The sequence below is a fragment of the Symphalangus syndactylus genome, chromosome 19 (genome assembly GCF_028878055.3).
Source record: "Symphalangus syndactylus isolate Jambi chromosome 19, NHGRI_mSymSyn1-v2.1_pri, whole genome shotgun sequence".
Classification (NCBI taxonomy): Eukaryota; Metazoa; Chordata; class Mammalia; order Primates; family Hylobatidae; genus Symphalangus; species Symphalangus syndactylus.
The window spans coordinates 72,197,043-72,224,336 of NC_072434.2; the positions used below are offsets into that span (position 1 = coordinate 72,197,043).

General features: G+C 53.0%; 1 protein-coding gene, 1 long non-coding RNA gene and 1 pseudogene across 12 annotated transcripts in view; all 3 read left to right on the plus strand.

Annotated features, from left to right (window-relative positions):
* SNAP47 (synaptosome associated protein 47) overlaps positions 1 to 14,786 on the plus strand; it is a 44,844-nt gene extending 30,058 nt beyond the window's left edge. For 8 of the 11 annotated variants that reach the window (XM_055233720.2, XM_063613978.1, XM_055233724.2 and 5 more), the window contains exons 4-5: positions 558 to 682; positions 14,087 to 14,786. In XM_055233720.2, the coding sequence (XP_055089695.1) occupies positions 558 to 682; positions 14,087 to 14,233 (272 nt within the window). In that variant the 3' untranslated portion in view covers positions 14,234 to 14,786. Of the gene's footprint in view, positions 1 to 557; positions 683 to 1,701; positions 4,120 to 4,164; positions 10,541 to 14,086 lie in introns of those variants that run through there. The other 3 variants (XM_055233721.2, XM_055233722.2, XM_063613975.1) reach the window with 3 other exon arrangements.
* On the plus strand, positions 11,172 to 14,078 carry LOC129458122 (uncharacterized; annotated as a pseudogene).
* Positions 14,787 to 23,348: 8,562 nt separating the features above from the next.
* LOC134732002 (uncharacterized) lies at positions 23,349 to 27,087 on the plus strand. The gene is made up of 3 exons (XR_010114803.1): positions 23,349 to 23,868; positions 24,034 to 24,593; positions 25,355 to 27,087. It is a non-coding gene; the product is annotated as an uncharacterized lncRNA (long non-coding RNA).
* The last annotated feature ends 207 nt before the right edge of the window (positions 27,088 to 27,294 follow it).

The following is a 27,294-nucleotide window of genomic DNA, read 5'->3' on the forward strand; positions in this document are numbered from 1 at the left end:
AGTGAGACTGCCTCTGGCAGGTGGCCTGGAGCCCCGAGGCTCACCACAGGGCGGAAACACCCAGGTCCTCTCTGAGCCTGACCACGGGCAGCTCTGACTCACCTCCCACCTCGGTGGCGCAGACGTGTGGCAGTGCTTGGCCTGGGCTGTGGGCCACTTCCTGTGCTCTCCAGAACCGCAGCCTTCTGCAGAGTAGCTCAGATGTCACTGCAGTTCCCCAGTCATGTGCGTGATGTGCATTTCACCAGAGTTCAATGATTCTTGTGTTTTATACTCTTAAATCTTTAGCCTTTCTCAAAAATAAAATAAAACCACTTGGGATGTAGGGCTTTTACTCTGAGAGGTACAGAGTGGCCACCGTCTGTTTGCAGTGTTGCAGACGCTAATCCTTCAGGGCTGGGTGGCAAGGCAAGGCTCACAGAGGTCGAGAGAGGAAGCAGTCCTGCATTGGTGGCGGGAGGAATACTGCCTCAAAGACCACGCTCTGCCATCCAGAGCACACGAGGGTTGTTGCACCTCCGAGAGATGTCACTGCTGACCATCTGGTCTCCTTGCAGCATCTGGGCTGATGGGCTGTACCCTGCACCGTGAGCCACCCTCCGGAGACCAGGAAGGCATGGCACTGCACCTGCAGACAAGCCTGCCAGCCCTTTCCGAGGCGGATACCCAGGAACTAACCCAGGTAAGATGTCCCCAGTGCCATGCCAGCCAGCACTGTGTCCCAGTCTTCCCACAGGCTGCTCCTCTCGCCTTCCTGACCACAAACAAGCTCTGGGTCATCCATCCATATTGGCCTTGCACCAAGGAGGAGCTGCTGGCAGCTGCAGGGAGGGAGGAAGGGCAGTGTCTGTCCCAGGTCCATACACTTCCTGGAACACAACATGCACCACATTCAGACACATTCCTATGCACACACAGCTGCCCTGGCTACCACCTGCACCCATTGTACATGTCCGTGTGTGTGTGTGTGCACAGGTGTGTATGTTTACTATGCATGTGCATGTGCATGCTGTGTGTAGTGTGCATATACTGTACACATTGTGCATTTATGTGTACTCTGTGTGCTATGTGTACATATGTTATGCATGTACTTGTACTGTGTATATGTCCATGTGCATGTGTGTGTACTTGTACTGTGAGTACATGTGTGTATTATGTGTGTTGTGTGTGTATGCACATGTGTGTGTTGTGCATGTGTATGTGTTTCATGTATGGTGCAGGTATATGTGCTGTATGTGTACCTTGTGTGTACTGTGCATGGGCATGTGTGTATGTGCATGTCTTGTGTGTGGAGCGTGCATGTACTGTACCTGTACATGTGTACTCTGTGCTATGCATGTGCGTGCATGTGTGCTCTGTATACTGTGCATGCATGCAGGTATATGCCTGCTGTGTGTTGCGTGTTCTGTGTGTGCACTGTATGAGTGCATGCACAGTCGGGTGCATGGCTCACTCGGCCCTCATGTGCTGAACACTGGTTCTTAAGGAGGCTCAGTTCTTTGTGCCTGGGAGGCTGGAATTTTAATGTTCAGTGTAAATACTCCTGTCTTGTCCAGAGGTTGCTGGCTAATATGCTGGCTTTCCAAGTAATTTTTGAAGCTGTACCCAGTCATCATATCACTTCATTTGTAAATATCTCCATATGTATCATTAAAAGATAAGAGCCATTCAGAAAGAACCATACTGCCACTGTCGCCTTAGGAAACAGGAAGTCGTTCCTCAGCACCATCCAGTATCCAGGCAGTGCTCCAACCTGCTGAGCCCTTGCTGAAGGGCGTGTCCCACAGGGTATGTGGCGCACATGCAGTCTCCAGGTGCAGCTTCCATCTCGTCGTCCCCTGCAGTTGATTCCTTGAAAATGCAAAGCTGTCTGTTGGGCTGAGACTGTGCACTTTGGATCTTGCAGTACTGTGTCCACGCAGGGTGTGGGCTCCCCGTCCCTGAGCCTCTGAGTCGGCAGCAGGTGGGTCTGGGGCTCTGTCAGGCCCGGCCCTGTTTTTGTAGGGAGTGTTTTGTGGGTGGGTCTGCCCATGTCCACCAGGAAGTGGATAAAGACACTCTGTCTCTTCAGCCTGTTTTTAAAAACCAATTCTTACTTTACGTGTCTGTATAGGCATAAACTCCTTTGAGACCAGCTTGTTTGGGGAAAAAGGTGTTCATCTTTGCTCTGGGGTAATTCAAGTGGACACGGCTTGTCACTTTTTCCTCCCGGCCTCACTTAGTCATGTCTGGTAATGGCACACATAGCACTGCCTGGTAGGTGTAGCCAGCTCACTCTGCAGGTTCCTAGTCACCTTCAGATACACTCACTGCCTCCAGAACATTCTTGGCCTGGGTCTCGTTTGCTCGGGGTTTTTGAGAAAGCTCAATACTGTAAAGACAGACTTACCTGATGCTTTCCCAGCCATCCTCCTGAGAGTGCCTCGGCGCGTGGCTGAGACTGGCAGGATCTGAGCACACCCCACTCCCACACCCCACAAAGGTGTCCACGGCGGAGACACTCGCTGTATCTCACAGTTGTATTTAGACTGAAGTAGAACAAAGCTTTAAGACAAAAAAGTAGGAATTTTACCTGTTAATTGCAATGGTGGCCATGTAGTTGGAGAGGCCCTCAAGTGTCCACACAATCAGACTCTCCTGTCACGTGTGGCGTGTTCTTCACCTCAAAGCCTGGGAGCGATGGGGAGGTGGTCAGGTGACTGCACGGAGCTGAGGGTGAGTGGGGCTCCCCACCAGCCATCCAGGCTGCGTCTCCCCTGGGGCTGCATGGGCACTGCCATCATTAAAGATCCAGCAAGCCCAGTGGCTCAACACCGGGAGGAACAGGCTCCACATTCAGGACTCTGGCATCAAGGCCAGTGGCAGAGCGGGAGGAAGCAGTCACCCAAGGTATGGGGTTGGGAGGGCCCAGGAAGGCCTGGCATGCCTTGGGGGCAAGGGCAGCACGTTGGTCAGATGCGGGCCCCCTTCCTTGCAGGAGGAGCCTAGTTTCACAGGAGACTGTCTTTTTGAGGCAATACATGTGTTTCCTATTTAGAGAATTCCTAGTGCACAGTTGAAGTTCAAGCAGAAGCCAGAGTGAGTTACATTTCTGGGGAAAATAAAAATGCCCGAAACCCCCCTTCATCCAGCTGTGGTTCTGTTGCAGATGCTATTAAAGCCATCATGCTGAAACGTGTCCCAGTGGTGTGGGTTGCAACTGGGGGTGCTCAGGAGAGGGTGGCTGTGATCACACAGGACAGGCAGGGGTGACGCGGCGAGCCCTGCTGTCTCTGGGGCCCTGGCCACTGTGTCACTGTGGCTGTGGAGGGTGGAGGGCCGGGGGCTGTAGGAGGTGGATTTGACAGAGTCTCTGACTTGCTTCTGTTGTCTGCTCCTCTTTGCGGCTGTGGAATCCACTGGGGCCCACGCCATGGACGCGGTGCCTGGACATAGTAGAACTGGAGGTGGTGTCGGGCAGTTCCCTGGGACACTCCAGCTCATGCAGCCTCATCTCTCTTGTCCTGCTTTGGGGTTGCTGTGTCCACGTCCCTCTGTCCCCAGGGAGGAACCAGGTGGACACTCAGTGTAGACAGACACTGGGTCTGGTGGGAGAGTGGGTGGGAGCCTCGCTGGTGCCTGATGGTGGGAAAGAAGCCTGCTGCACTCCTGCCGTGGTTCCTGACAGGAACAGATGTGCCATGGCCGGTCCCTGTGGGCGCAGGTCCCAGGGGATGCTTGGGTGACGCCTCAGCCTCCTGCCTTATGGCATGGGGCGACCAGCGTACCACTGCCTGTGACATCTCCATAAACAACAAATGCAAACACACGTGGTAACAGGAAAGCCATGCAACTCATTCCATTCAAAGTCAAAGGGTTCCCAGGGAGCTGAGCCTGGTGCTGGGACGGGGGTGAGACTGAGGGTGCAGTTAGGCTCACATGGGGCTCAGGTAGGGCTCACGTGGGGGTGTGGGACGGCAGCTTCTGGGCATGTGGGGACCCAGGTGTTTCTGTCCTCACGTCTTTGGCAGAAACCCTCTGCCCACTTCACAGCGTCATGTCCCATGTGTACCAGTTCTGGTGATTTGCTGGAACATTCTGAAGTCATTCTGGGGCTCCCTGCCTTCTATGAAACTATCTTCAGAAGGTAACATCCCTTTCTTTCCTTTTGTTTCTCTTTTTTAGGAACTGGAGAGTGCATTGCATCTTCCTCCGGGACCCCTGTTCCTGGTCTGGCTTCCCTCACTTCCCTGTCCCTGATGTCTCTAATCTAAACTTCCCTCAATTAATCTGTGTCCTCTCCTAGTCGGGAAAAAAATCAATGGTTTCCTGCCTACCTAATGAACGTAAGATAATCATATTCACAGAGTGTCTCCCTAGTACTTGAAATAAGGGTCTTAGTCAGTGCGCCATGAGCGCCCTGGCTTCTTTGAGCTCACTGACCATGTCGGGGGCCAACAGCCCCATGTGACTTTGGGCCCCTGCAGTCCCCAGGGGCAGGAGAAGCTGCATGGACACCGTGCTCTGTACTGAGCGCACCTGACACAAGTGTCGCTCTCCTGCCTGGCCCCAGTGGGAGTGTGTGGAGCAGGCGAGTTGGAGAGCAGGTTATGGCCAGAGGGGATGGTGGGACTGGCCACTCCCAAGGTGTCTGGGCTCTGCGGGGGCACTGAATGCAGCACCCACCCTCCGAGGCTAGCCAGGCAGGAGTGGGCCTTGCTTGTGAGTGAGGAGGGGTGGGGAGGCCAGGCTCCTCCTCCACTCAGGCTCTCAGCGTCCCGTACCTTCCTGCTTTTCCAGGTTGTTCATGTCAAGTGTTCATCACGACGCAGGCAGGAGGTCGATATTTTGGGGGACTGTGAGGTTTTGTGATGTTGTTTTTATTTATGGCCTTGACAGCAGTGTGATAGAAGCGCTGAGCTAAGCCGCATGTTTGGGGATCTGTGCCTTCACTATGAGTTCCTATTACTCATGCTCCTGACACCACATTGCACGACTTTCTAAATGCTGATCCATAAGAAGAGGCTGGGAATGGGGACAGGGTGCCCGGCAGCCCGACATCCACACAGCAGGAGGCCATGTCCCAGGGGTGCCCTGGACCAGGTGTGGGGGCCCTGCATGCACGTGGCTTGAGGGCGCCCTGTAACTCAGACTTACAGCAGCTGGGTGGAGGCGGCATCACAGGGAAACACCATGCCTTCCCTTTTAACCTGTATGCTCTTTGGCTAATGGGTTTGTGACGGTGAGTGCCTGCTCGCCTGCCTCTGTGCACCCTGCCCACCCCCACCCACACCCTCTGCTTTTGCGGGTGAGCCACTCCTGTGCCCATGCCCCCCAAACTCCCATTGTGCTGGGCATGGCTGCAGAGGACCCAGGACCCTGGGCTGAGCAGGGCCCATGGCTTCAGAGTGATGGGGACAGGAGGCCATGCCAGGCACAGCCCTTGGGGTCCTGGATGCTCACACCAACCGGTACCCAGAAACCACCTGGGAAACTACCGGTACAAAGGGCCTGGCAGGAGAGAGTGTGGGACCTGTGCTGAGGGCCGGAGGCCAGCACCTGACAAGCCCTCCCAAGGCCACTCCCAGGCTGCACCAGCTGAACAGGTCGAGCAGAGACCGAGTGCTCGACTGAGTGCTGAGTGGGACTTCAGGCTTGGAGGACTCGCCCCACCCCGAACCTTTCCTGTCCTCCCAGGTGTTGCTTTAATGAAGGCCAGGTGTGCGTGGCAAGTGCTGGGTGTCATGGAGTCCCTGGCTGTGGAAGGTAATACGTGTTATAGCAGTGGGGAGTTTCTCATTATTCACTTTTTAAAAATTGTGGTGAAATATATAAAACACAAATTATGCCATTTTAAGCATTTTTAAGTGTATGATTCAGTGGGGTTGGTGAAATTCACCACCATTGTCCTGCACAGAAACTGTTTCTGTGAGACATGAACCCATGTTTCTGCCCCAGCCCCCCGCCCACCACTCTGCCTTCCATCTCTGCCAGCCTGCTACTCTGGGTTCCTTACAGCAGGGGAGTCACGCAGCCCTTGTCCTTTTGTGCCTGGCTTATTTCACTTGGCATACAGTTTTCAGGGCCCATGCACTGAAAACCCCTCTGTTGGTGGATGTGCGAGCTGTTTCCTCCTTTGGGCTGCTATGGAGAATGCTGCTGTAAGCGTTCACGTGAGCATCTGTTTGAGGCCCTGCTCTCAAGTCTTTGGGGTACACAGTGGTCCCCTTATTATCAAGGGAAATGCTCTAAGACCCCCAGATCATAAAGCTTTACCCCCATGTTTTCTTAGGAGTTCTGTGGTTTTGGTTTCCTCTTTAGGTTGTGAGCCCATTCTAAGTTGTTTGTGTGCTGAGTGAGGTGAGGACCCAGATTTATTCTTCTGTGTGTCCAGGTTGAGTTTTCCCAACACCATTTGGTAAACCAGCTGTTCTTTCCCCATTGAATGGTCTTGACACCCTTGTTGAAAATCCGTTAGCCATAGATAATATGAGTTTATCTCTGGTTTCTCACTTAATTCCATTCTGCGGTCTAATGTCACTGTTTTGATTACTGTAGCTTTGTGGTAAGGTTTTTTGTATTTTTTGTTTTGAGACAGGGTCTCACTCTGTCGCCCAGGCTGGAGTGCAGTGGCATGATCTCGGTTCACTGCAACCTCTGCCTTCCGGGCTCAGGTGATTCTCCCACCTCAGCCTCCCAAGTAGTTGGGGCTATAGGTGTGCACCACCACGTCCAGCTAATTTTTTTTTTTTTATAGACATGGAGTCTCCCTATGTTGCCCAGGCTGGTCTTGAACTCCTGGGCTCAAGCAGCCTTCCCTTCTCAGCCTCCCAAAGTGCTGAGATTATGAGCATGAGCCACTGTGCCTGGCCAAAAAAAAAGTTTCAAAAGTAAAAAATAAAATAAGTTAAAAAGAGAAAACAGCATATAGGATAAGAATATAAAGAAAAATTATTCTGGCACGGCTATATAGTGTTTGTGTTTGAAATTTTATTACAGAAGAGTCAGAATTAAAAAAATCGTAGTTTGTAATATACAAAAGTTACAGGAAGCTAAGGTTCACCTATTACTGACGAAAGACTTTTAAAAATAAATTTATTGGAGCCTTAGTGCGCAGTGTTGATAAAGTCCACAGTAGTGTTCAGTCACGCCTAAGCCTTCACGCTCACTCACCGCACACCCAGGGCTGCGTCCAGTCCTGCCAGCCCTGCTCACAGGAAGCGCCCTATGCTGCGTGCCATTTCGTATCTTTATGCTGCACGTTTACTGCACCTTCTCCACGTTTAGATGTGCAGGTGGTTAGCGTGGTGCTCCAGCTACTTGTGCTGCTTGGTGCTGTGGTGCCATGCAGGCCTGCAGCTTGGGGGGGTGTGCCCCGCTACACAGCCAGGCACCGCAGGCCCTGCCCCCTTGGTGTGTGTATGTGTGCTCTAGCGTTGTCCCACGATGAGACCCCGAGCCATGGTTCCTCAGGATGCATCCACATCATTAGGCAGCACATGACTATTTTAGTATATCATGCTTTTGTTTTCATTCATCTCAAAGAATTTACTAATTTCCCTTCCATCACCTGTTGGTGGTTTAATTTGTAAACACTTCAGTTTGCCGTGTTGCTAGCTTCCCTCTGCTGTGGTTGGAGGAGACACCTGCTGTGGATCCATCTCTAGGCATGTTGAGGGCTGCCTCCCAGTCCGTGGCCCATCTCCCAGCCTGTGACCCATGGAGGCATCTGGTGCAGAGGAGAATGGGCTCCTGCGGTTGTAGATGGAGTGCTCCGCACTGGTCTCCTGGGCCATGGGTTTATAGTGCTGTGCAGGCTGCCTGTTTCTGTATGGATCCTCTGCTTAGCTGTTCTGTTCATTTTGACATGTTTGCTAGCCTTTAAATGTGGTCAGCAGGTATTACACAGTCTTGGTTCAGGCTGGGAAGTGGGTTTGTGCAGCTGTTGACACCATGTGTTGAAGGATGAAAGAGCAATGCCGGAGGCAGGTTCACTGGGCCAGGTGTCACCCACCGGGAGAGTGAGGCTGTATAGTGGCCCTCAATGGCAGGGGTCAGCAGTGTGGCTGCTTCTGAGCTGTGTGTCACAGCCCTGAGTGTTGGGCCCTGTTCCTGTCCCCTCCATGCACGGCAGCGTCCCGCCTCGAGATGTAGGTGAGAGGCAAGGGGGACGGGGCTGCAGCTCGCAGGGCAGAGCATGAGGTGCCTGGCAAGTTGGGAGCAGACTCATTGGCCATAGCTCTGGCCGTGTTGGTTCAGGCTGGGAAGTGGGTTTTGTGGGGCTGTGGCCGACCCCTTGGAAGAGCCACATTTTAGTGCATTTTCAGTTTGTTTTGTATTTTGAGGGTACCACTGAGGTTCTTCCACGTGTGCGATGCACCTTCAGTGGCACGCGGTTCACATTCACTGAACACTTTAGTGAGGATTCATCGTCCCTCAAACACTTGGCTTTCTTAATGGGAATCTCCATCCGTGGTCTAGGAGCAGGGAGCGCTCTTGGGCAGGACAATCCAGTCCAGGCCCAGCTCCTTGCTCTGCATGGCGTTTCCTGTGCGCGCCTGGAGTGAGCTCAGCTGGCCCGGCTGAATCAAAGTCCCCTCTGAGCAGCAAGGCCGCCGTGCTCATTGCCTCGACCCACCGCCGCGGGGGCGTCCTGAGGAGGGGGGCCCTGCGTCTGCCCCCCCGCTAGTGCACAGACCACCTTGGCCTCCAGGAATGCAGCAGAGGGGACTTGGGCGGGCCGCAGGGTGGTCTGCGAGTGCCGAGTGTGACAGATTGCAGCAGAGAGTGTTCTTTACGGCCTCCAGAGCTTGGCTGCGGTGAGAGCCAATTTTCCCCCTTTACATTCTCTGCAGCATATTAATGGCCCCAACTGGTAGAACTATTTTGAGTTGTAGACAGCTTGATTTATCCCAGCTCTGTTCTTAAATGGTTGCTAATTTCTCACTGCAAGAAAATTCACAGTTCCTCAGTGAGTCAGCTTAATGACACGGCCAGGGCAGCCCAGCTAACAGCAGACTGCTCTCGGTGCTTGGCTTGGTACGGTGATGTGCCGCACTCCGGCATCGCGAGGCGAGCCAGAGCAGACATGTCCCGTGGGACACAAGAGCTGATGTCCCGCAGAGTTTGGAGGCTCAAGGCCCTGCATGCCTCTGGAGAACCATCTTCCCGGGCTGCTGGTGGCAGCGAACGCACAAGCCCGGGACGTCTTCAGGCCCCCAGCACTCAGCCTTGCCCTAATGGTGCGCGCATGGACACACAGCTGCTTTGTAGGTGGGCCCACCCTACTTCATTAGGCTATTTTTCCATATTTATTTTTTGCCTTTATAAACAAAATGGAGATGGTGAGAATGTTAAATGCTCTTGTCTTTGCTCTGCAGGGCTTCTGGCCTATGTTGCTGTCAACCCAGACAGTGTTGGTGATGCTTTGCTCTGAGTCTGCAGGAGCTTTGTGGAGACAGAGACTTTCCTAGCAGGGCAGCAAGCAGAAGCTTTTCTTCCAGAGCAGCCTTTGCTCAGGGCATGAGGGAGCCGGCCAGGCCCACAGCGCCCGGGGTATCCTCCTCACGGATGTGTTGGAGGAAAGTGGCTTTGGTGCTATCCTGGGGGACCATGGCCATAAGCTGGCAGTGTCAGCCACACTTAGTTGTGTTTCTTTGTTCAGGTTGTGCCTCTTGCTGCCTGCCTGAGTCACCTAGGGCTGCTCCCCTTCCTGGCTCTGACGCCCTCAGCGGGTCCCACAAGCCGCTCAGGACCGCAGAGTCCAGGCATGGGTCTGGCCAGGCATCCACTGATGCTTTAAGCTGCAGCTTCTGTTAGGAACACTTCTCCGAGGTCCGGCTTGCAGGCATGTCCCAGGGCCAGCCTGGATTGTACTGTCCTTCAAGCACTCCTTGCTCTATTTCTTTGAAGTTTATAAAAGTTTGTTTCCCCCAAAACCCAAAGCACTTTTAATCAGGTAGTTTCTGTGGAGGTCGAACTGGCTGGAAGGAAGGCCGGTTCCTGGGTTTCTTTGCTCATGTAGCAGAGACTCGAGGAAGTCTGATTTGCGCCTGGCCTCTGACTCAGAGCCCATGAAGGTTCCTGTGTGAGGCCACTGGCTGCCCTGGAGCTGACAGCATCCTGCACAATGGCTAGATGGCTTGTCACCCCAGGCCGCAGAGGAACAACTGTTTCTAGGGTTTGGCCAGACTTCACATTCTCCATTCTTTCCATCCCTGTTATGTGGAATGCACACGATGCCATGTAATTACTTCAGTCCCTTCTTAAAGGAAAAAGAATCTGGACCCGCACTCCAGGACACTAGCAGTTTGAAGGTTTGCTTAGGAATGTTCTTTGTCTGCAGACCTAGCAGCTGTACAGATCGCTCTTGTGTTTTTGCACTATTAATTAACTTCAAGTGCAATTTTGGCAGGCAGGCCAAGGGTCTCAACAGGCTATTTGGAATGAGTTCTCTTTTAAGGCCTTCAATATGGTGAGACATTTTCAAATCAAAAAGTACAGCGGGAGCCAGCCTTTATTTTGTCTGTGTATACAATAAAATATTCTGCTTCTATAGGCAGATCAGCTGGTCTTAGTCACAAATAAATTGTGCATATTATTACTGTGCTTAATAGGCAAAAACCTGAAGTATAGAAATTTTTGCTATTCCTACTGCTTTCTTATGCACTAGAAAAAGGCATGAATTCAATGTCTTTTTTAAAAAAAAGTTATTTTCTTCTTTATATTCTGGGGAGATGTCATAGACAATATTTTTAGGTTGGGAATAATTGTACATACTCATGGGTTACGTAGTGAAGTTTTCCATACATGAAACATAAAGTGATCACATCACACCAGGGTCACTAGCACAGCCAGCATCTTGGGCACGCGCCACTCTGCCTTGCAGGGAAGGTGGCGGACAGGAGTGCCGGGCTGCCTGGATCTGTTGGAGATGACCGTGGGGGACAGGCGTCATGTGGGGAAGATAGTGAACGGGAGTGTGGGGCTGTCGGGGTCTGTGTGGAGGTGGCCCCAGGTGGACGGGCTTCATGCCTCCCTGTGGTCCTGATCTCCATGTGGCTCCTGATCCCTGAGTTGTTGCGGGTCTCTGCTGGGCCTTGCCGTAGGTAGTATAACCTTCATGGTGGCTTGCTAGGACTGTATATAAAAGAAGAATATGATGTATGTTTAATAATTATTGGCATTGATGTATGTCAAATGGTACTCTGTGTCTATTGGGTTCAGTACAGTATTTTATTTGTTTTCCCTATCATTTTTACCTTTCAACATCTGGGTCAGGGTTAGACAGATTTAATATGGCTTATTCCGCTACTCTTAGTGTCATCCTGCCGAAGACACTCCAGTCAGAGAGCCAGAACAGGTCCTGGCCCAGCCTCCCTTGGATGTCCCAGGGCCCTGCCACCACCTGTAAGGGGTATAGGACTTCTGGCGGTGACCTGGGATGTGGCCTGGGTCATGCCCCACAGCATCTCTATGTGCAATGAGTGTATCCTCAGGACCGGGGGCAGGTCACCCTGTCTGTGAAACAGGTAAAATGTGCCACGTTCTTAGAACAATGTCAGCTTACACTGCATATCCAATAACTCAGCTTTCATTCAGGATAGCTATGGGATGGTAAAAACAGAAGACAAAGTTGTGTATATACTTTAATCTCAAATTTGAGTTATTCACAAGAGTGTATGGACATAGCGACGGGGGAAAAAGCCAGATCGGAGTGTGCTCGTGTCACTGATGGTGCCAGCCTAACAGTGGTCTGGATTATGGACAGATTTTGTTTTATTCCTTAACTTCTCTCATGTTTCCTGGTTTTCTACATGCGGTTATTAACAGAAAAGACAAATAGTGGTGTCTCCTGATAGCACTGCACACCATGGTCATGGAGAGGGCAGAGCTGATGCAGGGGCTGGTGGGAGGCATTGGAGCTGTGGGTCCTGGCAGGGACTTGGGCCATCTCCCCAGCCGTCAGCTCACGGGAGCCCTATGGCCCTGAAGGACATTTAAATGCTAAATACACTTAAATCACATCTTAGTATGGTTGACGAGGGACATAGGGACTGAGACCAGAGCCCGAGTGGATGCATGTCCCTGGCTTCCAGGAGGCCTCCTCACAGGATGTGGGCACAGGGACAGTGTGAGTGTGCAGCCCGGCCATCCTTTCCAAGGGCTGTGCCTGCTGGTTCCAGCAATGCCCTCAGGATCACCTGACAGCAGGGGCAGGTGAGAAGGGAGCGGGTTAGCAGAGCCAGCGAGGGGTGGGCTGAGGCTTTCTTCCCTCTCTCTGTACAATTTGGATGTGGGCCACGTGAGATCATGGGCCAGGCGGTGGAAAAGACCTCCTGTGTGAGGTCATCTGCCCGTCCTCCTGGAGCCACTGACCCCACCATATACTTTCCAGAGCCTCATCCAGCGATCTAAGTTATGACTCAACAGATGGAGTTCCTGCCAGCTCCCGAGGGTGCAGAAGCCCTGCTCTCTGGGACTGGGGCTCTAGTCAGGCATTTATTCATCTGTCTTATGACAAAGATCTCAGCAGGAAGGCCGGGTTTGGAAAGGGACATGTGGCTCATTTCACCTCTGCCGTGTGCCTGTGAGTGACCTCAGCCCCCAACTCCCTGTGCCGTCTGCAGAGGGGCTGGGCACCTGGCCGGGGAAGGGCTCCTTCTGCAGCACGGCAGCCACCCTGGCTGGGCCCTTTCCGGTTTTCACAGCTTGTTCACATTTGTGATCTCATGTGAGCCACACCGTTCAGTGGAGGGAGCTGGATCTGACCGGCTGGCCCTCTGTCCTGGCCTCCTCCATACTGTTTCTCGTGGGTCAGACGAAGGCCGGGCCATAGGCGGGGGGGCATTGCTTGTGACCCTGAATCTCAAGCTGCATGTGTCCCACTGCTGGCCGCCCTGCTGGGGAGCACTGAATCTCCTGTCCTGGCTGCCCAACCCTGCAGGACGCTGAGCCTCCCGCCATGTCACTGGGCGGAGCGTGGGGAGGCTGCTCCCCCAGGGCTCAGGTGTGCTGTTTCTAGAGGCAACCAGAGGAGTTGTAGAGGCCCCCATCAAGATCACCACCCCTAGACCCTGGGTGGTCACTGCCGTCCAACTGGTGGGGACACAGAGCACTGAGGATTCCTTCTCCTGACCTAAGCAGTGATCCAGAACTTTCCCTGAAAGAGGACATGGACATTTATTGAAAGTGGTGGGTCACTCAAGTTTCCTTTCCAGTGTATTCTTCTCCATTGTCAGGTGGGCTTATGAGGCTTCTAAACCTAGGCTGAATGTGTAAAGCAGCGCTTCACAGTGTGGTTCACCTTCCTAGATTCCTCACAGAACACAGCCCATTAAGCCACAGACACAGCACCAGCTCAGCCCTCAGCTCATCGCCCCCACTGCACCCAGGGGACACATCTCTGTGCTAGCATTCCTGGGGCGGCCGACCCCATCCAGCCTTCCCCATCCACACCTGCCTGGCCCTGCATGCCTCCAGCTTCTGCACCTGCTGGGCCAGGGACCATCTCCCACACCCCCACGGTGCTGGCTGCCCTCCACCATGTGGAGAGTTTCATTCTGTCATTTGCATTGTGGATGAAACATCTCACACTTAGAGACAAGAGAAGGGGTTTGTGTTTCTTTTTAATCCTGCTTTCCTACTCCAGTCTGCAGTTAGGGACCCACGTGCAGACAGGTCATGAGCACAGTGGCTGGGCGAGAGCTGGGACTCAAATCCGAGCTGCCTGCCTAGGTCCCCAGCTGCCCTGCTGTGGGCAGGAATTCCACACCCACATGCAACGCTCCCACAAGGTCAGCCAAACAGAGCACTCCAAAGCCTGGAGATGGCAGGCCAGGGTGTGGCCACTACACCAGTCAGGAGGTGGGAGCAGGCAGCTGGCAGGAGGTGGGGCGGGTACCTCATCTCACCAGGCCTGTACTGGCAGAGGCAGAGCCATGACCTGACCCTGGTGCTGGGCTGCTGGCTCCCTCCCGCTGGCTCACAGATGGCATCACCCAGGTGGTCATGCAAAGGCTCTTGGGTGTGTGAGACGGGGATATGTTGTCTGTGCTAGGGTTTGCAGAGATGGCAGCCTCTGCTGTGATCTTGTGCTTCTCCCCAGATCCTGAGGAGGATGAAGGGGCTGGCCCTGGAGGCCGAGAGCGAGCTGGAGAGACAAGACGAAGCCCTGGATGGCGTCGCAGCGGCTGTGGACAGGGCAACCTTGACCATCGACAAGCACAACAGGCGGATGAAGAGGCTGACCTAGGGGCAGAGCATCCCTGCATTCCTGTCTCGCCCTGCACATCCCCCTGAGATGGAGGGCTGGGAGGCAGTGCCAGGGCTGCAGAGGCCTATGGCCCTCTGGGGTGGTCTTCCTCTGGGTGGGGCTGCTACTGTGGGGCCGCCTCCACACTAGGGGCCTCCCCAGGTGTTCACCATGCCTGCCCCCAACTCGGCTGTCCCTGTTGCTGGGCAGGACCCAGCCACATGTTCTGCAGATGCCACAGAAGTGTGGACCATGGCGGGACCCCAAGGACACTTGGCACAGGCCTGGAAGAGGCCGCCCTCGTCTTGTCTCGGCTCCCTTTCATGGACAGACCGGCATTCTTAGCTGTACTATGAATCTGTGAGTGAAGTTAGAGCCCAGCTCACTGAACCAGCTCACTTTGAGGGCATCCTATAAACACCCAGCTATTCTTTTATCGTCTCGGTTTTAGCCAAAAGTGAAATTAGCATGACTGCACCTTTCAAACAAAAATATTGATTTCTGCTTTTATGGCCCCATTTCCATCCAGAAATAAAGGGAAATGCTGGCTTTAGAGTGGTTTTTGAAGATGGGTGCCAGTGTTTCCACCTGGTGCCTTGTGTCTGGGTCAGCGGCCACTCCCTTGGAGGCCCTGGGGGAGGTGAGCATGGCCTCTGGTGGGACTGCGCGTCACATTGCAGGTGGTGCCCCTTTGCCATGCTGCTTCCAGATGCCCCGTGCAGGGCTGCAAGGAAGGGTGCGGGCACATGGGAGGCGAGGCCCAGGATGGTGCCACGGCCCAGCCTGTGGGGCCTCCACACTGGTGCACCCAATGCCCAGTGGTGCTGCCTTCCCAAGGCTGCTCAGTGAGCCTCACACACAGGTGCCCTTTCAGCTCTGCAGCCAGAAGCCCCACATTGAGATATTCCGGGCGTGCTCCCTCCAAACGTTCTGGGGAGGACCCTGCACGGCCTCTTTCAGCTCCCTGTGGCTCAGGCGCGTGGCTGCACACTCTAGTCTCCGCCCGTCATCTTATGGCCAGCTCCCAATCTGTGCATCTCAAGTCCCCCTCCCCTTTCTCTTAGAGGGTCGCCTGCCACGGGTCCAGGGCCCAACCTAATCCAGGATGGCCTGGTCTCGATGTCACTCACTGAGGATGTCTGCTAAGACCCCAGTTCCACAGGAGGCCCTGCTCTGAGGCTCCAGCTGGACTAGGGGCCGCAGTGCCAGCTGCCAGAGCTGGTGTAGGTGCCTGGCAGGAAAACTGGGAAGCAGCCTCTCTAGAAAGCCACAGCCCAGGGAGCTCTGAATTTTTTTTTTTTTTTGAGGAGGAGATTCACTCTTGTTGCCCAGGCTGGAGTGCAATGGCACGATCTCGGCTCAAGTGCAATGGCACGATCTCGGCTCAATGGCACGATCTCAGCTCACCGCAACCTCTGCCTCCCAGGTTGAAGCTATTCTCCTGCCTCAGCCTCCCAAGTAGCTGGGATTACAGGCATGCACCACCACACCTGGCTAACTTTGTATTTTTAGTAGAGATGGGGTTTCTCCCTGTTGGTCAGGCTGGTCTCAACCTCTCGATCTCAAGTGATCTGCCCGCCTCAGCCTCCCACAGTGTTGGGATTACAGGCGTGAGCCACTGCGCCCGGCATTCTGATGTTATTTTTTGTTTGATTTGGGAAATTGTTTTCTGCTCTCTTTTTCTTATTTGGTTTATACTTAGCAGCCTGCAGAAGGAGACCCTGCCCTGTCCCCTCTGGGGTCCTTCCACTAAGGCCACAGGTGAGTGAGTGCTCCCAGCCTGTCTGGACACCCCAAGGAGGCCAGTGTTGGCCCCCAAGCCCAGCCCAAGGCATGCAGACACCACGGCCCCTCCCTCCTCTCAGTGCTGGGAGCTGGCAGCAAGAGCTCAACATGCCTGCAGCCACCGTGCAGACCCCCATCAAGCCTGGAGGAGGCTGCACCCTGTCCTCAGGACCTCACAGTGTGAGTGGGGTCTCCTCTGTTGCTGACCCCTCGCTGTTCTCAGGACTTCACAGTGTGGATAGGGTCTCCCCTGTCCCTGACCCCTCACTGTTCTCAGGACCTCTCAGCACGGGTGGGGTCTTCTGTGTTCCTAACCTCTCACTGTTGGCAAGTCCTTGCAATATCAGGTGAGGCCGTTTGTGTCACTTGACCATGCCTTGTCCACTGGACCTCAGAACTAACATGGTACACAGTAGTAAGAATGTAGAAACTTTCCCACTAAAATCACGACCAAGGCCCATACGTCCACTCTCACCACCTCCTTTCAGCACTTTAAGCTCTAACAGATGGAACAAGGCAAGAAAAGGAAGTTAAAGTTTAATGATACTGAAAGAAGAAACAAACTCTCTTTGTTCACAAATGACATTTTCTAGGTAGAAAGTGTAAAAAGGGATCAAGAAAACCCCCTAGAATAATGAACAACTATTCAAGATTTCAAAATATACAAAAGTTAATCACTTTCCTATGTACCAACAATGGATGAGTGGATTTGAAGTTAAAAACAAAGTACTTCTACCTTAGCACCCCCAAACATAAAATACTTAGGTACAAGTCTAAAAAAATGTGTACTCTTTCTATATATATGAGAAAAACTACAAAACCCTGATGAACAAAAGAAGAACCAAATAAATAGAGAAAAATTCCATGTTTATGGATAAGAAGACTCAGTATTTTCAACATGTTTGTTCCTTCCAGCTTGATCTATAGATTAAATGCAATTTCAGTCAAAATCCCTGCAAGTTATTTTGTGGATATTAACAAATGATCCTAAAGTTTATATGGAGAGGCAAAAGACCCAGAATAATCAATTCAATACTGAAGGAGAAGAGCAGAGTTGGAGGACTGACACCACCTGACTAGAAGACTTACTAGAAAGCTGCAGTTACCAAACCAGCGTGTTATTGGTAAAAGGAGAGACAAATAATAGAACAGATTAGAGGACCCAGAAATAGACCCATATAAATATAGTCAACTCATCTTCCAAGAAGATTCAAAGACACCACAATGCAGAAAAGATGGTCTTTTCAACAATGGTGCTGGGACAACTAGACGTCCACATGTGCAAAAGAAATCAAACACAGACCCTACACCCTAAACAGAAATTAATGAAAAGGAGCTGGATGTGGTGGCTCATGCCTATAATCCCAGCACTTTGGGAAGCCAAGGCAGATGGATCACTTGAGGTCAGTTCGAGACCAACATGGTGAAACTCTGTCTGTACTAAAAATACAAAATTAGCTGGGCATGATGGCGAGCACCTGTGATCCCAGCTACTCGGGAGGCTGAGGCAGGAGAATTGCTTGAACCTGGGAGGTGGAGGTTGCAGTGAGACAAGATCGCGCCACTACACTCCAGCCTGGGTGACAGGGTGAGATTCCGTCTCAAAAAAAAAAAAAAAAATTTATTCAAAGGGATCATAGACCTAAAAGTAAAATGCCAACTAGAAATGTCCTGGAATATATCATAGGAGAAAATGTAGGTTACCTCGGGTACGATGATAGCTTATACATTTTTTTCACTCATTTAATTGTTAATATCTGTGGGTACATAATAGGTATTTATGGGGCACATGAGGTGTTTTGATACAGACATGCAATGTGCAATAATCACATCAGGGTAAATGGGGTATCCATCACCTCAAGCATTTATCCTTTTTTACAAACAATCCAATTATACTCTTTTAGTTATTTTTAATGTACAATTTATTGACTATAGTCACCCTGTTGTACTGTCAAATCAAAGGGCATATTTCTTCTTTCTAACTGTATTTTTGTACCCATTAACCATCCTTGCCTCCTCCCCAAACCCCCACTTACCCTTCCCAGCCTCTGGTAATGATCCTTCTACTCTCTATCTCCATGAATCTGATTGTTTTAATTTTCCACAAAGAAGTGAGAACATGTGAAGTTTCTCTTTCTGTATTTGGTTTATTTCACTTAACATAATGATCTCCAGTTCCATCTATATTGTTGCAAATGAGAGGATCGCATTCTTTTTATGGCCAAATAGTGCTCCATTGTGTGTATGTGTATATACTTTCTTTATCCATTGGTCTATTGATGGACCCTTGGGTTGCTTCCAAATCTTGGCTATTGTGAACACTGCTGCAACAAACGTGGGAGTGCAGATACCTCTTTGATATACTGACTTCCTTTCTTTTGGGTATATACCCAGCAGTGGGACTGTTGGATAATATGGTAGCTCTTTTTAGTTTTTTGAGGAACCTCCAAACTGTTTTCCCTAGTGGTTAATTGGTGGCTAATTTACATTCCCTTGGTCATGGCTTTTTAGATATAGCATAATAACAAAGCCATGATCCATGAAACAATAAATTGACAAGCTGGACTTTATTAAAATTTAAAACTTAATGCTCTGCAAATGACACTGTCAAGAGAATGAAATGACAAGCCACAGACTGGGAGAAAATATTTGCAAAAGACGTCTGACACAGGACTTCATCCAAAATAGAAAAAGAACTCTTGAAGCCAGGCATGGCTCCCAACAACTCAGGGGGCTGAGACGGGGGAGGATCCTTTGAGGCCGTAAGTTTGAGACCAGCCTGGGCAACCAAGCCAGACCCCATCTCTAATAACAATGCTAAAATCTAAAAAAAAAAACCTTTGTGAACTCTTAAAACTCAGCAAAATTTAAAACCCAAATAAAAGTGGTACCCAAAGACCATAACAAACACCTCACCAAAAGATATACAGATGGCAAATAAGCATCTGAAGAGATGTTTCACATCACATGCCATTAGGGAACTGCAAATTAAAACAAGGAGGAGCAACTACACACCTGCTAGAATGGCCAGAATCCAAAACACTAACACCACCAGTTGCTGGGGAGGATGTGGAGCAACAGGAACTCGCATCCATTGCTGGTGGAAATGCAAAATGGTGCAGCCACTTTGGAAGACAGTTTGGCAGTTTCTTACAAAGTTAAACATATTTTTACCATATGATCCAGCAATCATGCTCCCTGGTATTTACCCACATAAATTAAAAACATGTTCACACAGAAACCTGCACATGAATGTTTATAGCAGCTTTATTCATAATTGTCCAAACGTGGAAGCAGCCAAGATGGGCTTCAGCAGGTGAATGAATCAACTGTGGCCCATCCAGACAGTGTATTATTCTGTGCTCAAAATAAATGAGCCATCAGGTCATGAAAGGAAATGGAAGAAACATGAATGCATATTGCTAAGTGAAAGAAGCCAATGTGAGAACTATGGGACACACTGGGAAAGGCTGAACTGTGGAGACAGTGAAAAGATCAGTGGTTGTCAGGCATTGGAGGCAGGGAGGGATAAACAGGCAGAGTGCAGAGGAGTTTTAGGGCAGTGACGCTGCTCTGTTTGATGCTCTAATGATGGATGCATGTTGTCATACATTTGTCAAAACCCCTAGAATATACAACATTCTGTAAACTTCGGGTGATACTGTGTCAAGCTAGGCTCATTGATTGTAATAAATATACCACTGTGGTGGGGGATTTTTATATTAGGGGAGGCTGATGGTGTAAGCTGGGGTACTCAACTATTCCGTAAACCTAAAACTATTCCTCTTTTTATTTTTTTATTTTTTGAGATGGATTCTCACTCTGTCACCCAGCTGGTGTGCAGTGGCATGATCTTGGCTCACTGCAACCTCCGCCTCCTGGGTTCAAGCAATTCTCCTGGCTCAGCCTCCCAAGTAGCTGGGATTACAGGCATGCGCCACCATGCGCAGCTAATTTTTCTATTTTTAGTAGAGGCGGGATTTCACCATGTTGGCCAAGCTGGTCTTGAACTCCCTACCTCAGGTGATTTGACTGCCTCGGCCTCCCAAAGTGCTATGATTACAGGTGTGAGCCACTGTGCCTGGCTTCTTTATTATTATTTTTAATTATTATTACCAGTTTTGAGACAGTGCCTCTGTTGCCCAGGCCGGAGTGCAGTGGTGCGATCACAGCTCACTGCACCCTTGACCTCCTGGGCTCAAGCGATCCTCCCACCTCAGCCTCTTGAGTAGCTGGAATTACAGGCGCGTGTCACCACACCCGGCTAATTGTTGTATTTTTAGTAGAGACGGGGTTTCACCATGTTGATCAGGCTGGTCTCAAACTCCTGACCTCGTGATCTGCTCGCCTCAGCCTCCCAAAGTGCTGGGATTACAGGCATGAGCCACTGCGCCCGGTCTAAGAAATACCTGAGACTAGGTAATTTATATATAAAAAAAAGGTTTAGTTGACTCAGTTCCGCATGGCCCGGGAGGCCTCAAGAAACTTAAAATCATAGCGGAAGGCAAAGCAGAAGCAGGCACCTTGGCAGGGTGGCAGGAAGAAGTAAGTGAGTGCAAGCAGGGGAATTTCCAGATGCTTATAAAACCATCAGATCTCATAAGAACTCACTATCACAAGAACAGCATGGGAGAAACTGTCCCCATGATCCAATCGCTTGCCACGACATGGGATTACGGAGATTACAATTCAAAATGAGATTTGGGTGGAGACACAGCCAACCCATATCATTGGGACTTAATGACACCTGCAGAATCCTTTCCAGCCCTTAATTAGTGTTTGACTGAGGGGTTGAGAGAAGCTGCAGTGCACCAGGGCCAGGAGTCTCAGGCATCTTGGGATCCACCGCCCAGCGTTTCCTCCATCCAGAAGGCCATGGGCCAGCCCTCCCCTCTCGCTTACCTGCTTGGGGTGGATGCTTCATCCCTCCATGTACTGTGTGCCAGGCCTCAGGAAAGTACTTCTTGTCTCTGAATGTCTGTCTCTGAATCAATAACGTGGGGATGTCCACACACCCCACGCACAGTTCTGAAGACACACTGTCCCACCCACTGGGAACCTCACCCCAATCCCACACGCAGGTCCCAGTGAGTGGGCATTGCCACCTCTCTGCAATTTCTTCTCCCACTCACAGCACGTCACCACCCGCCACTGCTGCCCTCCTCCCTCAGCTCAGGGGCTGATGGAGATGTACTGATACCCCTCCTGAAGGTCACTCGTGTTCAGAAGTCCCACAGAGGTGGTAAGCCTGGGAGACATCTCCTCCCTTCCCCTCCCTTGGTGTCTTTGAGGCAGGTGGAAGGCACGCAGCGCACTGTGGAGAGACCCTGCTGCTGAGAAGGGCGTGGCACCTGTCATAGGCACTTCTGGCTGCTACAAGTTCCCGGGCATGGCGGCTGCAGGGTGGCAGCCAGCCCGGAAAGCCAGGATGGGCTAGGGAGGTGTGGAGGTCCACAGCAACTGCAAGCCCCAGGAAAAGGAGGGCTTCTTCTGCTCTGTTGACTTGCTGTGAAAAAGGCCAGCTGGATGGATACAAGCCTCCGCCATGGAGAGGCTAGAATTTGCCCCACATGTTTTAATTCAGTGGTTTCTATCGGTGGAGTATTTACAGCAGTGAGGTCAGGAGTCCTGTCCAGTACACGGGGCACCGGCCAGCCCGAGAGGGGACGTCATAGTTTGCCCACTCGTCACGAATACGGAACGCTTAATGGGCACCTCAGTCCCAGGGAGGAGACCGCGGGGAGAGGCGGCGGTACCAGGGGCCCGGCCTTCAGCCGCCTGCTCCGCACACTCAGGGTTCCCCGGCCCTCTGGCGCTGGGGTAGTTGGGTCGGTTGTGCATGCTGCATGGCCAGAGGCTCGGGGCCAAGGCCACCCTCCCGCACCAACCACTCTGGGAGACTCCAGAGCGCGGCCCTGAGATCGTGCCACACTCACCCCCTGGAAAGGAGGCAAGGCCGCCTTGGACCGAGGCGACTCGGAGTCCCGGGAGGAAGGAACGGACACACCGGCCTCCCTGCAGAGGAGGGAGAACGTGGTCCCCGGTGGTATCAGGAAGAGGCAAGGCCGCTGGTGGGGAGAACCGGGAGCGTCCACTGTGACTCCGAGCAGGGGCCCAGGGCCAGAGGTGGGTGTGTGTGGTGTCTCAGGAGGGCACAGGGCACAGCTAGTCTGAGGGAACCAGGGTGAGGGGCAGGGCCAGCCTGGCAGGCCGCGGTGCCTCTGACTGAAATGCAGTAGACAGAGCAAGACACTGCACCTTTGCAGCTGCGGAGAGGTGGGCGCTGTTAATAGGCACAGACAGACGCTGACACCGGCGTGTCCCCAGAAAAGCCAGGGTGCCCGACCTCCGTAGGGTCTCTGGGAGCCGGAGAAGGTAGGGGTCTCGGTGTGGCCGGAGCGATTCACTGTCTGGCATCCACGATACCGGTCTCCTTTGCTTTCTTTCCATTTTCCACCATGAGTGGGAAGGAATCCGAGTGCAGGAGGGAGGAGGGAGGAGGGGGGCCCTGCAGGGCCGGGCCGCGACAGGCAGGACGAGCCCAGCAGAAGCACGGTCCTGAGGCCGCCGGATTCCGATCCAAGGCCCGGAGTGTCCGCGGCAGAGCCGGGCTTCACCGAAAGCACACGCTCAGCGGCCGTCCCGGCGAGCGCGCAGCCCCAGTGAACCAATGGTTCAGCATTTTCAGAAGAAAGCCTGTCGGCATAGACTTTCCGTGATTTCAAAGGAGACGCTTCCAAAACCAAGGTCTTGGCCTAGATTTGGAAGCGATCCCTCCAGAGTTTACTTTTGGAGACCGGTAGCGACCGGGCCTGTTGGTACAACAGCCCCGAGGGCTACGCTGCGTGGACTAGGTTCCAGACGCGCGCTGGGGAGGCGCTTCCCGGCTAGTTCCTGAGCTCGCTCGGGAGGAGTGTGCGCCGCAGGTGCCGGCGCCGGGACCAGCCAGGGCAGAACTAACAGGTCGCGGCGGGCGAGGGAGGGGATGTGGGTGTGGCCGGGCGGGGGGCGGGGTTAGGGCCCGGCCTGGGTGGGCCGTGACGGTGAGCGTGAGCTGGGGTATGCGCAGGGCACGGCCTAGGGGTGAGCACGACACAGGGGCGGACCCTGGGTGGACGCAGAAGGCGTGGGGTGGGAGGGGAGGGAGTGGGTGGGGAGAAGGGCGGGGCCATGGTATGGGTGGCAGGGTGGGCGGGGTCCTGGGTGGGTATGGGCGGGGTCCTGGTTGGGTAGGGGCGGGCCGAGGGCGTGGGAAGCGATGGTTGGGTCCTAGGTGCGGGCGTGATAGCGGGGCTGGGACGAAGTGGGCGGGCCGTGGGTAGGCGCAGAAGGCGTGGGGTGGGGACGGAGGGCGTGGCCGGGCGAAGTGGTCGGCCTGGGACTGGGGTCTGTAGACACCCGCGTTGGGATCTGGGCTGGGCGATCGGCGCGGAAGGAGTGTCCAGCCCGGGCCCGGGCCCGGGGGTGGGAGCAGGGCGTCCAGCGGAGAAGGCAGAGGAGGGGAGATACGGGCTTCTCCAGGTAGCGCAGGAGCCCCCTCCGGCCGCCGGAGCCCCGCGAGGGCGCGAGTGGAGGGCAGGAGCCGGGGCGGCGGAGGAGCGGAAGGGATGCTGCGTTGCCTTGGAGTGTCAGGGTGGGGGAGGAAAGACCAAGGGACCCACGGCCTTCGCCCCCGCCTCGGAGTCCCGGGCCGGCTAGTCTTCCGCAGCCTGCCCAGCGCCCGGGACCTAGGGCTTTGCAGGAGTTCGCCCGGGAGCTCTACCAGAGCGTGCGTCCTCCCCGCCGCTCCAAAGGTGGCTTGGGGCAGGTGGGGCATCCCTGAGGGAATGGAGGGACCCTGCCTAGGGAAGGTGAGTCGTGTGTGCTCGGGTGTGTGTGCACTGCGTGGTGTGTGTGCGCTCGGGTTTGCTTGTCTGTGCTAGTGGGGGCGGGGCCGTATCCACCGGACACTAAGAACTCTGTTGCTTTCAAGCCCCCATTTGGGGACCATTCTGGATTTTTCACATTTCTTCCAGTCTGGCACATTCCTCCCCAAACACCGGCGTCTTCCCATGGCGGGAGGGATTTCGCTGCTTGTGGGGCTTCAGTGCTGAACCAGACAGCCCTGAGCAAACCAGGACCGAGCTTCCCAAACCTGACCAGGAAGGAGCCCTGGGTGCATCTGGGATCCACGTGGTCGACAGAGAATCAGCTCACAGCTCACCACCCCAGTGACTTCAGGGCACCTTCCCCTGGCGCTCCTCAAACGAGCCAGGGAGTGGACCCTGCTCAGACTCCCCTCCTGCCTCCCAGACCCTGCAGGCCTACCCGCCCCAGTTGCCCTTTGCCCTCCTGCAGCCTTCTGGGGGTGCTACATGTCTGAGGCCCGGTCTTCTGTCCTCCTGCTCCTCCTGATCAGGGGTCTGGGCACTCTCCCTAATTCATCGAGAAGACTCTGACACCCAATGCCCGTCTTCAGGCCCCAGCAGATGCAGAGAAATGGGCTTCACACCCACACCTGCCTGATCTCAGGTGCTGGCTCCTGCAGCCACAGCCCTGAGCCCTGGCCCCTCCAGGCTGTCTGCTGCTTGTCCAGGTGGGCATGAGCTGGTCAGTTCCTGGCCGCTGCCCTTCAGACCCCATGCCAGGACTTTGGGTTGGGCTCTGGGCATGGCCCTGGCCAGGCCTGGGTGCCTCCTTGAGCAGCTGAGGGCTGGGAGGGATGACGATGTCAGCGGCTGGCTCCAGGCCCAGGCTGGCCACCTGGTGGCCATAGCTCTCACAGGCTGGGCCCCCGCTTCCCCTGGCTCCCCTCTTAGGGGCAGGAGACCCTCAGTGGCCTCACTGCGGACTGCTGGACAGGCCCTGTGTGGAGGCACCATCCGGGTCCGCCATGCCTCGTGGGTCAGAACATCCCTGTGAAGCGCATGGTGTTTTCTGTGGCTGCCACAGGAGGCTCTGGCCAGGGTTGCACCCCACTGTGGCTCTCATTTTTTTCAAAGCCCAGCTTACCTCCTTCCTGAGCAGCCAATGCCTACACAGAGCACCGATCCCAGAGCCAGGTGGATTAGGAACCCAGCTGATGAGAAGCAGAGGCCCTTGGTTTAAGCCTGATCTTGTGATAGACAGGAAGTGGAGACCCTCTAAGGGAGTTCAGGCTGCCTGAGGCCACCTGCCCAGCAGGCCCCACAAAGTTCTTCCGCTCTAGGAGCACTGCAGCAAGGTGCCCTCGTAGAAACCAAACCAGATGGCTTGACCCCACTCAGCACCTCGAGTGGTCGACCCCTGAGTAGCCCCACTGGGCAAAACCATCCCTGCCCAAGGAAGCTGTCCTTAACTCAATTTTTGCCTTTCCAGGTCTTCCCTGAAAGAGGCCAAAGAAGTTTTTAAAAGTTTAAGAAAATCAAACAGAGGAGGAGAAAAATAAAGCCACAAATAAGGAATCATGGAATAATGAGGGTCTACCGTAATTGATGGGCCAATCCCTTTACCCAAGGCATGTGTTTGTTTGTTTGTTTGTTTGTTTGTTTGTTTTTGAGAGGGAATCTCTGTCGCCCAGGCTGGAGTGCAATGACACGATCTCGGCTCACTGCAACCTCCACCTCCCAGGTTCAAGTGATTTTCCTGCCTCAGCCTCCCAAGTAGCTGGGATTACAGACACCCGCCACCACACATGGCTAATTTTTGTATTTTTAGTACAGACTGGGTTTCACCATGTTGGCTAGGCTCGTCTTGAACTCCTGATCTCAGGCCACCTCGGCCTCCCAGAGTGGTGGGATTACAGACATGAGCCACCGTGCCCAGCCAAGGCATGTATTCTTACGCTTGAGATAGAACAGGTCTACCAACATTGAATAGAAATCAGGGAGTGCTCACTGTTTGGAAGAGAAGGCAGACAATGAAACTGGGTAGACAGGTGGCCGTGGAGCACGGCTCTGGCCTCTGAGATGCCTGGGGCCGAAGCCAAGGATGGATAGATCTGTGTTTCTGTGCCTCACAGCATGAACCTAGATAGGTGATGCTTCCTGGGAGAAGCAGGCTTAATCCAGGCACTGCTTTCTACAAAGAGCTGTTCTCAGAGGGCCTCTCTGAGGTCAAGGCAGGGTCTTCTGCCAAGGCATGCTGGCTGGGTGGGGTCCCAGATACCTACGGCTGCAATGGGATTTGCAGGAGATGCAGAACACCTCAGCCCAGTGCTCTTCATAACCTGCCCCGGTGTCTAGGAGCTCCATAACACTCATCCTGTGACCCTAACACTAACCCTGATCCTCTACCTAACACTGACCCTACCAATAACCCTGACACTAACCCTGAACCTAACCCTGACTTTAATACTGACCCTACCAGTGATCCTGACATGAACCCTGACCCTAACCCTCACTGTATCGCTGACTCTCACTGTGACACTGTGACCAAGACCCTGACCCTAAGTCTAGCCCTAAACCTAATCCTAACACTAACACTGACCATGAACTTGACCCTAACTCTAACCCAGGCTCTAACCCTAACCCAGAACCTGACCCTATGATACTGATACCCTAATGCTGACTCTGACCATAACCCTAACTACGGCCCCAACCCTAACCCTGACCTTATGACCTTGATCCTAACCCTAACCCTGAACCTAGCTATGACACTGACTCTAGTCCTTAACCTAATTCTGATCCTAATGCTAGCCCTAACCTTGACCCTGACCCCCCGACCCCGACCCTGACCAGGACCCTAACCCTATGTTTGAACTAAATGTCTTCACGTATTAGGGATGTTTTAAGGTTCTTGTAAGTTTTGGATGCATCTTGCTGACTTGTATTATTTATAATTACAAACACACGCAGCTACGATTGAGCTTTGCAGCAAATGTTTGCCTTCTCTTCTGGGTCAGTTTAATTAAAATGTGCTTTGCTGTTGCAAGTCAAGCTTTTTAAAAAGCCATTGAATTTATTGGACAAAACACAATATGTTGTAGCTGAGACCACACGGCCATTCAGAGTCCCAGATTTTGCATTTTTGTGTGTATCAAAACAGTCTTGTTATCCTCACTGCCTTTAGAGGTATTCTGCTTGACGTACATAAAAATGCATAATTCAAAATACTGATTTCATTTGATTCATTGCCAAAAGTAAGTTTGAAATCCACAAACACGTAGAGACAGACGCACAGCAGCAGGCAGATGCTGAGACCGTCTCAGGCACATGGGATGCACACACAGACTCACGGGGAAACACACACACACAGCATGTGCACGGAGCACCGTGATGCACAGAACATCTCAGAAAGTAAATATGGAGTTACCAGAA